The sequence below is a fragment of the Myotis lucifugus genome, unplaced genomic scaffold (genome assembly GCF_000147115.1).
Source record: "Myotis lucifugus unplaced genomic scaffold, Myoluc2.0 scaffold_3391, whole genome shotgun sequence".
Lineage (NCBI taxonomy): Eukaryota > Metazoa > Chordata > Mammalia > Chiroptera > Vespertilionidae > Myotis > Myotis lucifugus.
In genome coordinates this window covers 251-14,204 of record NW_005874439.1, presented here as the reverse complement: position 1 = coordinate 14,204, position 13,954 = coordinate 251, and the positions used below count along the sequence as shown (strand labels likewise).

The 13,954-nt window shown below is 58.9% G+C and overlaps 1 protein-coding gene across 1 annotated transcript; it reads right to left on the bottom strand.

Moving 5' to 3' along the window:
* Positions 1–618: 618 nt before the first annotated feature.
* On the bottom strand, positions 619–6,528 carry LOC102442240 (potassium channel subfamily K member 16). The gene is made up of 5 exons (XM_006108750.1): positions 6,274–6,528; positions 3,491–3,605; positions 2,307–2,473; positions 1,192–1,357; positions 619–885 (listed from the first exon to the last, which is right to left on the bottom strand). Exons 1-5 carry the CDS (start codon positions 6,484–6,486, stop codon positions 662–664), a joined length of 885 nt encoding a protein of 294 aa, XP_006108812.1. The 5' UTR covers positions 6,487–6,528; the 3' UTR covers positions 619–661.
* Positions 6,529–13,954: the final 7,426 nt, after the last annotated feature.

The window sequence follows — 13,954 nt, the reverse complement described above, 5'->3', positions numbered from 1 at the left end:
CGAACTTCCAGGCCAGGGCACTGGCGCTTGCCCGCCCCTCAGCGCAGCTGCCTGAGGGCAGATCCTGTCTGCACAGAGATGCCCCAAGGCCCCTGCCACCCCCCCCCCCCGCTCCCTGCCAGCTGTTCTCATGGGCCCCCCTTTGCCTTTGTCATAGCCTTTTGGGCCCTGGGTTGGGGTTGCCCCTCTACTTGGCTAGTCCTTCCACTTGACTAAGTGAACATGGAGGGCAGGACCTTCCCAGAGCCTGACTCAGTGCCTGGCACATCTCGGGGCCAGACCAGTGAATGCCGTGCAGGTATCCAATGAGGCAAAGTACAGCCACCCTTTGTTTGCTGTCCTGTAGGAGGCTCTGGGGAGGGGCGGGGAGGAGGGCAGTGGGGCTCTGGCCACAGTGATCCATGTCTGGTCACCTTCGAGGGGAAAAGGGCAGGGGCTCGGGGACAATGGCCAACCTCTCGCTTCACACCCATCCGTCATTGATCCTGTCTCCCCATCTCCTTTCTGGTATTTCTGGGACACTCCTCCCTCCTTTCTCTCCAGTGAGCTCCTGAGATCAGCCCTGGCTGGGAGAGGAGGGGGTGGGGCGGGAAATCCAGAGAACATATGCGCAGGGTGGGGGAAGCTGAGAGGGGCTCCTTGGGCCACTGGGAGCGGGGGCTCATGCAGAGGTGGGGATCTTCTGAGGTCTGGGGAGCCCATTGGCCTCAGGAACTCCCCCTTCCTTGAGGCGGAGGCCCCTGCTGAGCAGCCAGAGCTGAGAGCACCTGTGCAGAAGCAGGGGACCCAGTGGGAGGACCAGCGCCAGCCACGCCAGGCCCAGGAGGATCCAGATGGCTGCCAGGCTCCGGTACACCGAGATGTAATGCTTGCTGGGGTCCGTGCCTGGCCGGGAAGGGAATGTGATAAATGCCAGGGATCTGAGGGCACAGCTACTCACCCCACCCCAGGTCCATTGGGGCCCTGCCAGTCTCCCCATAACAAGGATTAGCAATGGAGGGCTCTGGGGAAAGGATATGGATTCCAGACCAGCAGCTTCTGAGGATGTGAGAATTCGCAGCAGCCTCAGAAATCATTCATCTCCAAAAAACCAGGGGCCATCTGGTCCTCAGTGGTCACCCCCGCTGACACCTCCCCACTCCCCAATCCCGGTGACCCTGACTCTGAGATATGTGAAGGCCTTGTTCTCACCGACAACATAGTCCCCGAAGCCAATGGTGCTGAGAGTGATGAAGGCAAAGTAGAAACCCTCACTGAAGCTCCAGCCCTCCACGTGGCTGAAGACCATGGGCGGGAAGACGAGAATGACCAGCGTCCCCAGCGTCAGGAACAGAGCCAGGCCCAGCACCTGCAGTACCTGGAGGGAGGGAGGGAGTCCATCTCTGAGTCCACGTGGGAGATCCCAGGACTGTATGGGGGGAGAGTCTGGGGGAAATTTGGAATGGAACTGGGTCACAGCTCGGTCCCTTTTCTGCCCTGCAGACCTTTGGGGTGGGGCCTGGATCTCCGTGTCAGGGGAAGATCTGGTCAGAGGGACTGCATTGGTGGGTCAGTTGGAATTCGGAGATTCCTCTGGGCTAGTACAGGTCCCCCAGGCCTCAGATCTGGGACAGAGCACTGTCACTGAAACGTCCCAGCTTCCTCCGCACCCTTGTCCTCCTAGTGTGCCTGGCTTTGCAAAGGACTGGCCAGTGGGGTGGGCACTGGGGCATGCCGGGTGGCCTGGAGTTTGCTGGAGTTCTGTGATGACCATGGAGGTGTGCCACGTTGACCAGCTGTCAGCAGGTGGCATCCAGCTGTCATCTCCTTCAGGATGTGTGGCAGCTACAGGGGTGTAAAGTCCTGGTCATGCCCAGCTGGCATGGCTCAGTGGTTGAACATCAACCTATGAACCAGGAGGTCGTGGTTTAATTCCCAGTCAGGGCACATGCCTGGGTTGCAGGCTCGATCCCCAATGTGGGCATGCAGGAGGCAGCCAATCAATGATTCGCTCTCATCATTGATGTTACTATTGCTCTCTCTCTCTCTCTCTGAAATCAATAAAAATATATTTTTAAAAAAGTCCTGATCATTTCAGCCTGCTGTGGGACATCTCCGACAGCCCATACATGCTGCAGAGCTCCGGGAGGGGTTGGCCAAGTCTGCCCAGCCACATGGCATCCAACCTCGCCCTCTGCCCAATCCTTTTCTTCCACCAGTGCCTACCTAATACCTGCTGGCCACACTCCGTCAGCCAGTGTTGGCTTCTAAAGGATTAACCTGAAACGGATGTGTCACAGCAGGGCTGGCGGGAGGGTGGGGCCTACCTGGGAACGTCGGGGCTGGTCCTCCCACCTCTCCAGTGTGGTCAGGTGGCCACGCAGCCCTGTGCCCAGGTGGTTGAGGAAGATCACGTTGAGGGGGATGCCCACCAGGGCGTAGAAGACACAGAAGACCTGGCCTGCCTCGGTGCTGGGGGCCAGGTTCCCATAGCCTGCAGGGGAGGAGTGAAGTGTGGGGAAGAGAGTTCAGAACTGCCTCCCCCACAGACGCCAGCAGAGGTGGGTGGTCTTAGCTGCCGCTGGGCGAGGAGGGGAAGCTCCCCTGGTCATGTGAACACTCATCTCATTCTCTGCTAGGATGATTCCTATTTATAAGACTCCTGCTTGTCTTCCAAAGCCCATCTTAAATGACACTTCCTCTAGGAAACCCTCCTGACGACCACCCTTCACCTTCCTAGTAGGTCTGATTTCCCACAGTGCTTTGTGTCATTCCTACCTACTTATCTACTCTGCCTGGCGCTATTATTTTTGGTGTTTATCTTATCCCTCTTCACTGGATTGGAATCTCCTTGAGGGCTGAGTTGGGTTCTGATCCAAGTTTGTATGAACCCCGCCCCCTCACTCCTTCCTCTGTCTCCCCTGTCACCAGAGCTCAAAGAAGGCGTTGGACCTAATTGGTCTTAATTGAATAGATGGGGTTAGTGAGGGTCTGGGGTTTCCGGCGGAGGGGTGTAGCAGACACTCCCAGTGTCCTGGCCCCTTGGGACCCCTGGCACAGCACCTGCAGCCTGTAGACAGTTCCTGTGCACACAGATGGCTTCCGTCCAAGTCCCTGCATCTTGTACCTGAGAGATTTTTCAGCTGCAAGAGTTCCCTTGGTCCGTGGGCAGGTCCAAGTGCTGGAGAGTTAACGCATCCAGGATTCGCTCTCAGCCAGCCAGGGCAGGCGTGAGGAGACACACTGCCCTGCTTTCTCGCCCTCGCGGGGGCTGCTCTGAGGATGGGCTCCACCTCGCCTCTCAGAGGGTCTGGAGTGAGCCCAGTAGCCCTGCCCAGTAACCTGCTCATTGATGCAAACTTTATTGCCTTTCCTCCTTGTTTCACTTTCCCACGTCTCCCCTGGAGCTTCCTGAAATCACATCCCAGAGGAACCACATCCTTGCCTCAGCATCTGCTTTCGGGGAAACCAAACCGAGACAGGGGGAGCCCCTCTTCACCCGGCCCTTTACCTATGGTAGTGACGACCGTGCCTGCAAAGAAGAAACTGCTGCCAAAGTCCCAGTTGCTGGGGTTGGTGGAGTTGCCTTTGGGGTTCACGCCCTTCACCCAGGCTTCCATGATGACCTGTGGGGTGGCAGGAAGGGGGAGTGATGGGGCAGCTGGGGCCCAGAACTCAGCAGGGTGCTTTTGTGGCACCTCACTTAGTGAGGTTCTCAAGATGGTCTTGCTTCCTTTGCACGGACAAGGAAACCAACGCTCAGAGCCGCTGCACTGCCCGGGGCTGTGATGTGGGCTGGTGGAGGGGATGGGCACCAGGAGGCAGAAGATGCTTAAGGGATGGACCCGGTGGGAGATGCTGCGTGTGGCCAAAAGGGTGAGATGCCAATGGGTTGTTAGGCCAGTGTGAAGATTTCGGATTGAATGTTCCGGGAAGGGTTTACTTGGGAACACGGGGTATGGGGTCCATCGGGAAGGTGGGGGGTTGGAGAGAGAGAGCCTGCCCTTCCAACAGGGCTGATGGTCCTTTGTGCCTCCAGGTGAGCTGGTAGTCTTGCTCTTTGCTGCCCCCTAGTGAGTGCCAGCCCAGGCCTACAGGGGAAATTCCATCAGAGGTGGGCAAAGGTCTCGTGTGTGTGTGTGTGTGTGTGTGTGTGTGTGTGTGTGTGTGTGTGTGTACAGAACCTGAACCCCTCCCTGCAGGTCAGGCCCGAACCCTTTGTCTCCGGCCTAGCTCTCTCGGGTAGGGCGGGGCTCCCTCCCCCTTCCCTTCCCCTGTAGCTATGAATTGTGCTGGGCAGCAGCACAGCCTTGCCACTTGGTAGAGCCCCAAAGGCAGGCGGGAGGAGGTGGGGGGAGGGGCAGCTCTGGCCTCCAGTTCCTGTGGGAACGTTTCCCTGCTGGTGGGGTGGTCCCATGAGCCAGGCCGTTAGGCGCCCTGACACAGGCTGTCTGCTTCTTCTCACTTTGGCAGAACTGGCCTCGTCGCATGTGGACTTTGGCCTCCCTGTCTTTCCCACACACCCAGACAGGCCGAGATGGAATATTCTGGAACACACCCTCTCCCTGGAGACCCTCCCTCTTGGGAACAGCACTTTCCCCGGACTCAGCTGCCCCCCTTGAAGTCAGCGGGGGTGCTGAGTGGGGCCCTTCCGTCCTTCTCTCAGAACCCGTGGTGGAGCCGTCAGAGTCCTGCGAACCCGGACAGGGCCTCCTTCCCTGGATGCTGCCTGCAGGGCTGTGGCAGCTTTCCCTGGTGATCTGAACCGTCATGTGCGCTCTGCAACCTCACCCCAGATCTCTGTTTTCAGCTGGATATCCCCTGGCAAGTGAGGTCCCTCCTGCTCTTCAGCTAGACATCCCCTGGCTCCCTCAGAGCTGCAGCCAAGCCTGTGGCTTCCCCCTCCGTTTGCAGAGCTACCAACCCTTCCCACACCCTCTGGCTCCTGGGTTTCTCCTCGAACCCAGGGCTGCGGGAGCAGGAGGCTCCAGGGCCTCTCTCGTAGCCTCCTTCTCCTTCCTCACACGTCCCGGAGTCTTGAGAGGCTCCCAAACCCTCTCCAGTCCTGATGTGGGTGCTGTGGCCCAGCCCTCACTGCTGGGCAGCAGGGACGTGAAGAACAGGCCTGGGCAGGTGTCTCACAGCCCACCCAGCTCATAGCCAGCTGCTCTCCATCCTGCGTGGGCATCGGCATGGCCGCCTGCTGGCCCCGCCCCGACTCTGTGGGTCTGGGGTGGTGTGATCACTGGTGTTTCTAACAAGTTCCCAGGTGCTGTCCCAGGTGGTGCTGATGCAGCTGGTGGGGCCACACTTGAGAACTGCTGCACCCCTGTATCCTGCCCCGGCACTTATGCTAATTGGTGTGGTGAAGAGCAGCCGGCCTGAGGGCCAGTTCTGTCTCTGCCACTAACTGCGCAACCTGGGCCAACATATGCCACCTCTCTGTGCCGCAGTTCCCACCTACAGACTGGAGATGGTGATGATGCAAGTGATCAGGAGAAAACACCTGTAAAACACCGGGCCCCGCACGGTGACCCTGTTCCCCGCTGGTTAAGGCACATGGTCAATGCTCAGCGAATACCGCCCATCGCGGGGCTGACCTGCTTGTGTCTTTGTGGCCATGTACTCTGCCTCCTGGTCTCTAATGCGTTTCCCTTCCCCAGCAGCAAGGCCTTTTGCCTTGTTTCTTGGAGAGAGCATGTTGGGACCCAGAGTTTGTGCAGGGGAGCAGCAGGAGCCAGGCAGGGGGTGACCCCCTCCGCCATCAGCGATTGCCTCCCATGGGCACGGTGCGGGTGGGGCTCAGTCGCCCTGGCCACTGCTCACCAAGCCCAGCGCCAAGGACTAGGCCGGGCGGGCCAGCGTGGCGGCTGCTCCTGACCTTCCTCTGTGCCTCCCACCTGCTGCAGCCTGAGTGTGGTCAGCACAGCGGCCACGGGGTTGGGTGGAGCGCAGAGTGCGGGACAAGGACATTCGCACAGCACTGGTAGCACTATGTTCACTTTTAAGCAGCAAGTGGCAGCTTAGGAAGTGCTTCTGACCTGCTGCTGAGTGTCCGCGGCACAGGTGTGGTTTTCCTCCTCACCTTGTAGATGAGGAAACGTGGGCCCAGAGAGGTTAAGTGACTTGCCCAATGTCACAGCGCTCCAGTCTCAGACCTGGACCCAGGTCTCCCCTGGCTCTGTTCCCACACCCTCTGCTTCCAAACAGGGCATCGGTCCCCGGGGCGTGGCCCTGGACCTACCACAAGAAGCCCCATCCTGCCCACCCTCCCCGGCAGCGTCTCCCCGTCACCTGCACGAACTGCTCCAGGGCCCGCTGGTCCAGGCAGGTGTAGTTCTCCAGGAAGCGCAGCTTCTCAAACTGAAACTGGTCCCTGGACTGAGCCTCCGCCTGCTTCTCCAGCAGCTGGAAGATGGTGGCGCCGAGCAGCAGGTAGCAGACATACACCAGCAGCAGGGGCAGCAGGCGGCCGCCCCAGCAGCTGCAGAGCCCGGCGTGGGGCATGGCGTGGCCAGGACTCTGCCAGGGCCGCGGGGCTGGCTTTGGGAGGAGCTGCGGGAAGGGCTGGGGGACCTGCACTCGGCCCCCTGCCGGCCTCGCCCTCCCAGGCACAGGTGTCCGGAGGCAGGGAGTCTGTTTGAACAGCGCGGCTCAGCTTGGATGCACTAAGTGCCATGAGTGCAAACAGGCCTGCCTCCCCCCGCCGGCCTCTTTTCCATGGAGAGCAGCAAGTGGCACGGACCCTCAGGTAGACCTGCCGGGTCCTGCTGCGGCCATCCTGCCTCGCCCTCTGCCTGCAAGCTGGACGGGTGTTTCTGGGCCAAATCTGATGCTCTCCTCACTCTGCCCAGGCCCGAGTGGCCCCCTCGGCAGCCCCCAGCTTCTCACCCACGACGGGTTCAAGTCCCCAAGCTTAGGAGCTGGGAAGAAATCAGATTGGGTGTGAATAAACCTTGTACTCAGTTGCCGTGGCTACCAAACGGGGCAGAATTGACCTGCCTATTGGGGGAACTGAGGATGAGTGAACTGGTGACAAATCAGGGCAAAGCAAATAGATAGCGACAGTCCCATCAGGAACAGCACGGGCCGGTGCTCCTAACACACTGGGCGCATTTGCTCCGAGGCCTTGGCTGACAGTTGTCCTTGCCTGAAGCCCTTTAGCTGGCTGCCTTCGAGGACGCCACGTCGGTGAGATATACGTGTGAATAAGACGAGGCTAGAGTATGTTCTGGCTCTGCGAGGGCAGAGTCGAGGTGTCTTCTTTGCTTATATATGTGTGTATTTGTAATAGTTTGATTGACATATGATTTACATACCATACCAGTCACAAACGTAAAGCACACAATCGAACGCTTTTTAACGATCAACTTGAGAACATTTTCACCACCTCGAAGAGAAACCCTGGACCTGTTAGCCATCAGTCCCCCTCCCTGAAGCTGCCCCCCTGAGCCTCTGGCAACTGTTAATCTATTTTCTCTATGGCTTCTCCCACTCTGGACATTTCCTACAAACGCAGCCATACAGTATGTGGCCTTTTGTGCCTGCCTTCTTCTGTTAGCTTAACGTTGTAACGTTCATCCACACTGTAGCCTGTCCGTACTCTATTCCTCTTTATGGCTGAATGATATTTCATTGTCTGGATATAACAACATTTTATCCATTTTTCAGTTGAGAGCTATTTGGGTTGTTTCGACGTTTGGCCATTACTCAGTGCTGCTGTGAATATTCACGTACACGTTTTTGTGAGCGCACACGTTTTCAATTCCTTTGGATATATTCCTAGGAATGGGATGGCTGGGCCATACGGTCACTCCATGAGGACCCGCCAGACCGTTTTCCAAGGCCGCTGCACCATGTTGCCTTCCCACGGCAGTGTGCGAGGGTTCTGGCGTCTCCGCTCGTGGTTTCTGAAATGAGCTGCGGCAGCAGACACCCTGTGTTGCCTGGCCTGCCTGGCTGCCTTTCCTTCCTTCCTGGCCCACAGAACCCCACGTTGGTATGTGCCAGGCAATGGAGCGTGGCTGGTCTCGCCATCACAATTATCCTGCTCCCTGCTTGCAGACCGGGGTCCCCAGGAGCAGCCTCGAGGGGGTTTGTGTATGAGCAGGGCAGTCAGTCAAGGCTACCTCCACCTGGTTCTTGGGGAGCCCTGGTGGGTCAAGCACCTCCCAGTCAGTCCCAAGTGGGGCAGGGAGCTGGGCTCTCCTATTCCCATCCTGCCTTTGGGTATCCCTGGCTCCTGCCTGCTGGCAACATGGCCCCAGTAGCCCGTGGACAGTCCACTGAGGAGCCCCAAGTGCAGACAAGGCCACTGGAAGCAAAAACACGTTAAAGTGGGGAGAGAGGCTCAGATACAGGGAGGGGATCTGAGGATTAACAGTCTCCCTTGCACCCACTCTCCAAGCTCCCTCGCAGCTGGGTGGCCATGTGGCCCAGCTCTGACCAATGAGGTCTGGGCAGAGTCGGCCAAGGAGGTGGGGGCAGAGGGCTCGGCCTCCGCTGGGCCCTTCCTGTCTCTCCTGAATGCACGGGTGACTGTGCCTGCCGCGAGAACCCGTGTCCTTGAGGGAGAGGCCAGGAGCGATGCGAAGACGCTGATTCCTGCACACACCCGTCTGTAGCTCTTTTCATGTCGGAAACAGAAAGCCTTTTGTTTAGGCCACTGTTAGGTTTCCTGGAACATCCCAATGGCTCCACGAAGTTAGGTTTTCTAAGTTGTTCAAGGCTCATTTGAGTTGGAAGGAACGGGAACATTCTCCAGGTCGCTCAAGTAACTGAAATAACTTGTGGTGGGAAGCCAGGAGCAGCCAGGGTTCCGGCACAACCGGGCCTGCACCCTCACTTCGTTCTTTCACCGTTAACGCGCCTGCCCACTCCCCTCAGCAGAGCCCCTTCCCTCCTCCTGGCAGGAGAGTCTGGTCGGTGTCAGCTCCCAGGCGCCCCCTCTCTGGGCATTTCTCGGCTCAAGTCCTCTAGGAGGCAGTGTGTCCGGGAGCGCCCTTTCCTGTGGCCGCCTCAGGCGGAGGGTGGCTGTCCCCGGGTCAGTCCCCACCTCAGCTGATTGGCCCCAGCCAGCTGGCACCCCCCCCCCCCGGACAGTTGTCATGTGAAGGGCTATGGGGAGGCAGACACTGGCGCAGGCATGTCCAGGACAAGCACCTGTGGTTCTGTAACGGGAGCGGGGAGGAGGGGGCGGGAAGGAAGACAGAGGGAGAGAGAGGAGAGAGGGGGAGGTGTGACTTACAGAAAACAAAAACAAGGAGGAAATGTTTGCTTATTTCAAGTACACGGATGATGGAGAGAATGGTAGTGGCATAAGGCTCTTCGTCTGCTCCGAGACCAAACCAGAAGGACAGCCAGTACAGGCAGAGCTGGAGGCTGCACCTTAGGAACATCCCAAGGCTGTGACCAGTGGTGAAGGCAGGCGTCCCCCCCTCCCCCCGCAGCACCCCACCCATCCTGTGGTCCAGGTGGGGCCGTGGCTGGGGTGGTAGCTGCCTTCTCTGCAATCCTGCGGGTTTAGGGTCCCCTGAGGCCACCTGGGATCTAAGCCGCCCTGTGCGAGGTCCCCTCACCCCCAGAGCTTTCGGCCAGCACCGTGTGGACTGTGGGCTTCTCTCGGAGGCAGATGCCAGCGTCTGGAGCCACGAACTCACCCTGGACTGGGATTCCTCGTGTTCTGGAGAAACAGGATGACAGAGTGCTGGCTGTCATCTCGTCACTATAGACTTGCTAGCTCCTGGTTTAAGCAAGGGTTGCCGTTAGGCCTGCAAGGCCGTGTGATAATCAGATCCTATTTTATTGCCCCGGAGACGCTCAATATGTGAAGAGTTCTCTCGTGTGCCATTTGGGAAGCTTAGCCATGGATGCCCAGGGGATCCCGGGAAGGCCTTAGCAACCTCTGTAGCCAGAGTCCCGACAGGTCTGGGCACTGTCCACAGGCAATGGTGGCTGTCCTCGGGCGGGAGGAAATGAAGGTGAGAGAACGTCCTCCCGGCATGGGAGCACGCGTGGGCCCCAGGACAGCGGGGTCACCTCGGGGTGCAGGGAGGGCGGGCCAGCCACCGGGAGCCCTGCTCCCCTCAGGCCCCCGGCACTGAGTGCACCAGGTTCACTGTGGGCAATGCACGCCACTCATTTATAGACTCCAGTAGCCCCCCTTTCCCTTGGCTTCACATTCCATGGTGTTAGCTATCCATGGTCAGCTGCGGTCTAAACATATTAAATGGAAAATTCCAGAAATGAACAATTCATACGTTTTAAAATTGGGCGCCATTCTGAGTAGCGTGAAGAAATCTGTCACCGCCCCCCTCCATCCCACCGGGACTGGAGACCCGAATCTTCCCTTTGTCCCGAATCTCCAGGCCGCGTAGGCTGCCGGTTAGCCACTTAGCAGCCGTCTGGATTATCAGATCGGCTGTCACAGTATCGCAGGGCTTGTGTGCGAATAGCCCTTCTTTTACTTGGTAATGGCCCCAAAGGCGAGAGTGGTGGTGCGGGCAGGGGGGATGTGCCAGAGAGAGAGCCGTGAAGTGCTTCCTTTAGATCAGTGGTTCTCAACCTTCTGGCCCTTTAAATACAGTTCCTCATGTTGTGACCCAACCATAACATTATTTTCGTTGCTACTTCATAACTGTCATGTTGCTACTGTTATGAACCGTCATGTAAATATCTGATACGCAGGATGGTCTTAGGCGACCCCTGTGAAAGGGTCGTTCGACCACCAAAGGGGTCGCGACCCACAGGTTGAGAATCGCTGCTTTAGGTGGAACGGTGAGAACCTACAGGAAAGAACATGTATACGTAGGATTCGGTCCTATGGTGGTTTCAGGCACCCACCGACGTATCCCCGTCAGATAAGGGGGCACTACTGTCCCTCCTGAGAACCTGCCACGTGCTGGCAAAGTCGGCCAGACTGTGGCCGCCTCCCCTTTCCTGGCCACTCTCTCCTCCCACCTCCTTCCTCTCTCCTCTCCCACTCAGGTTTTCAAAGACCAGCAAGGACAGAGTCTTTCTCAGGAGCACTGCCAGCTGGGAGTGGCGGGGAGCGGGGGGGAGGCCAGGGGGGCTCTGAAAACCCGAGGCCACAGAGCCAAAGGACGGTAACATAATGTGGACTTGGTGTGTGGGGGTCAACTCGAGGTTCCCAAAACACTCTGCCCCCTAGAGGGAGCCCCCTCCCTCCCTTTACTCATTCAGCACACAGGGGTGAGGCCTCTGTGCTGGCACCTGCCTTAGCTGCTCCTGGCTGGCTGTGGCCTGAGGTGCTTGGGTCTAGGGTTTAGGAGTGAGCCCGCAGGACTGCTGGGCCTCCTGTACCTTCCCCCGGCCCGGCTCCCTGCCTGACACCCCAACGTGGGCACCGCTCCGCTGTGAGCGGCCGTTGGACATAGGTCATGATTTATAATCCCTTTCAGGGAATTATTGCTGCTAATGGGCCACGCTGATTTGTGCTTCCAAGGAGGGGAGGGCAAAATCAATTAATGGACAGTCTGCCGCGGCCGGGCCTGATGGCAGAGCGTGCCTGACATCCGCAGCGATAAGGGGCTTTCTGAGGCTGAACTAATAAGGAGATTGGAGGAAAAAGAAGAAAAACAACCCCCGATCAATTTCATGTACAATGGGCAGAGAAGGCAGAGTAAACAGCTGCTGGGCCCGGGCCTCGTTCCATCTGGATGAGCCCCGAGATAAGGGAGGGACAGGCCGCCCCCCCGCCCCCCCCCATCCGACATCGGCATTCACTTACGGAGCCACTCAATGTGCACATATCCGCGCAAATGAAAAAGGGCACGTTCCAGCCGGAACCAGGGGAGAAGATAAGGCCCACCTGGCCCTGTACGTCCTGCAGGGGAAGGGCCAGGGCAAAGGAGCCAGGCTTCAGACCCTGCACCCTGAGGGCCTCACAGATGGCACCACAGGCCTCAGCGACGATCCTGCCTGTGGTGGTCTGGGCTCTGGGGCCTCCCCACAGGGAGGGGAGTGGAGGGCGTCCTGTATGGAGGCAGGGGTGGTGCACGTCTGTGTGGTGGTGGTGGGTCTTTGACTGTCCTCATGGCCAGAGAGTACGATGTCGGGGGATGTCCAGCCCAACTGTGCAACCAGCAGAGAGGACGGGGAAGCTGAGGCGTGACTGCAGGGAAAGGCTCAAAACCAACCAACCAGCCTTTATTGATCTCCTTCAGAAATTGTTTGGGAGCAGCAAGAGTCCTTCCCCGCATGAAATCTTCCCCGGAGCCCCAGTGTGTGGCACAGCCGGGGGCTCTGCTTGGTGGCGGGAGCCCACCCACGGTTCGGAAACAGATGCCCTGGCCTAACTGGGCTCAGAGCAGATCCCCAGGCAAAGTTTGGGTACGAGCAGTTCGTCTGGGAACGGATCCCAGGCAAAGACCCCAAGAGAGTGGGGAGAGAGGCAGGGGACGGAGGCAGCCACGCGGGGTGTGCTGAGCGGGTGACCCTGTGGGCTCCTGGGGCCTGACCCCCCTCAGGACCTCTGGGTTTCCCACCAGCAGCAAGGAAGCGGGGTGTTTGCCCCCCAACTCCTGTCCCTCGTGGTGGCGGGCTGCTCCAGGGAGGTTAACCCCTGCACCACCCCCGCCCTGCACCTGGGCTGCGGGGACCCCCGTGGCCAGAGCGAACCTCCAGGTGGAGACCTACAGGTGCTGGAGACAGGACGCTGCTGCTGTGGACGGGGCTGTCCACAGAAGCTGTGCGTGGACGCCAGTGGCTGGGGGCAGGGGCAGGGCCCCGCCAAGGTCTGTCACAGACTCTGAGGCCTCGACTCCCTGTCCTGAGCTGTGCGGTTGTAACTCCTGTGGGAAAAGAGCGCCTCTGTGGACCCAGTGAGGGAGTGGCCCCCTTGGGAGCGCTACATGAAGAGGGACTCTGTGGACACCCCATATTCAAGGAGCCCCTCTGTCTCCTTGCCTCTGCATCCTATGGAAAACTCGAGGTTCAGAGGATTTGGAGCTAAAGCAGCAATAAGCCCGAGAAGGCGTGGACCGGGATGCAGATGGGGGTACGGACCAAGGCAGACTTCATCCTGCCTCAGGGAGGAGCAGGGCCTCCCAGGGCCTGAGAGGATGAGCGGAGGTGCCGGGAGCAGAGCGCAGGCCAGGGCTGCTCCTGGGTGTGTGGGGTCCTGGCACGTAGTTTTTGTCTAAATAAGCAATTTGATTAAAAAATGTACCAAATTCATGAGTCCAGGTGAAATATAGGGATTTATTCAGAATATGGTGGAGGAGAGGTACTTTCTGACTTGTTCGTCATAATCCAGTGGTCTGCAAACTGCGGCTTGGCAAACCGCGGCTCGCGAGCCACATGCGGCTCTTTGGCCCCTTGAGTGTGGCTCTTCCACAAAATACCGACTTCTGCGCATGGGCCATGAGGTTTCAATCGCACTGTACGTGCGCGCCCGCACTTGGTATTTTGTGGAAGAGCCACACTGAAGGGGCCAAAGAGCCGCATGTGGCTCGCGAGCCGCGGTTTGCCGACCACGGGTAATCAATGCATGAGCAGATGCTGTCCTACGTCTGTGAGCCACTCAGAGCAGCACATCGGCGCCACCCCGGTGGCCCAGCCTCGAGCAATGCCGCCGAAGGACAGCTGCACTGGTCAGCAGGAGTGACCGGCTGGCCGGGCTGTCCTCCTGGAACCTGGATGGACTAAGGAGCTCAGCAGAGATACCTCCATCTCTGCCCCAGCAGGGCAGCTCCAGGGCATGAGGCCCAGAGCACCTTGGAGCCTCCGGTCACCCCTGAGTTGAAGAGCACCCTGAAGGGAGGAAAGAAAACTGAGGCCCACGTGGGGCTGGTCTGGGCAGGGGTGGCCCTGATGGGTGACATCATTGGCCTGAGGGAGGGGCCCTCTGAGGCGTGGTGGAGGGGACCTCCTTGCCTGGCTGTGATACGGCTTTGGACTGGAACACGCGGTGTTCCCCTGGGCAGCATGGTTCCCCGGATTCTTTGTCCGTCGG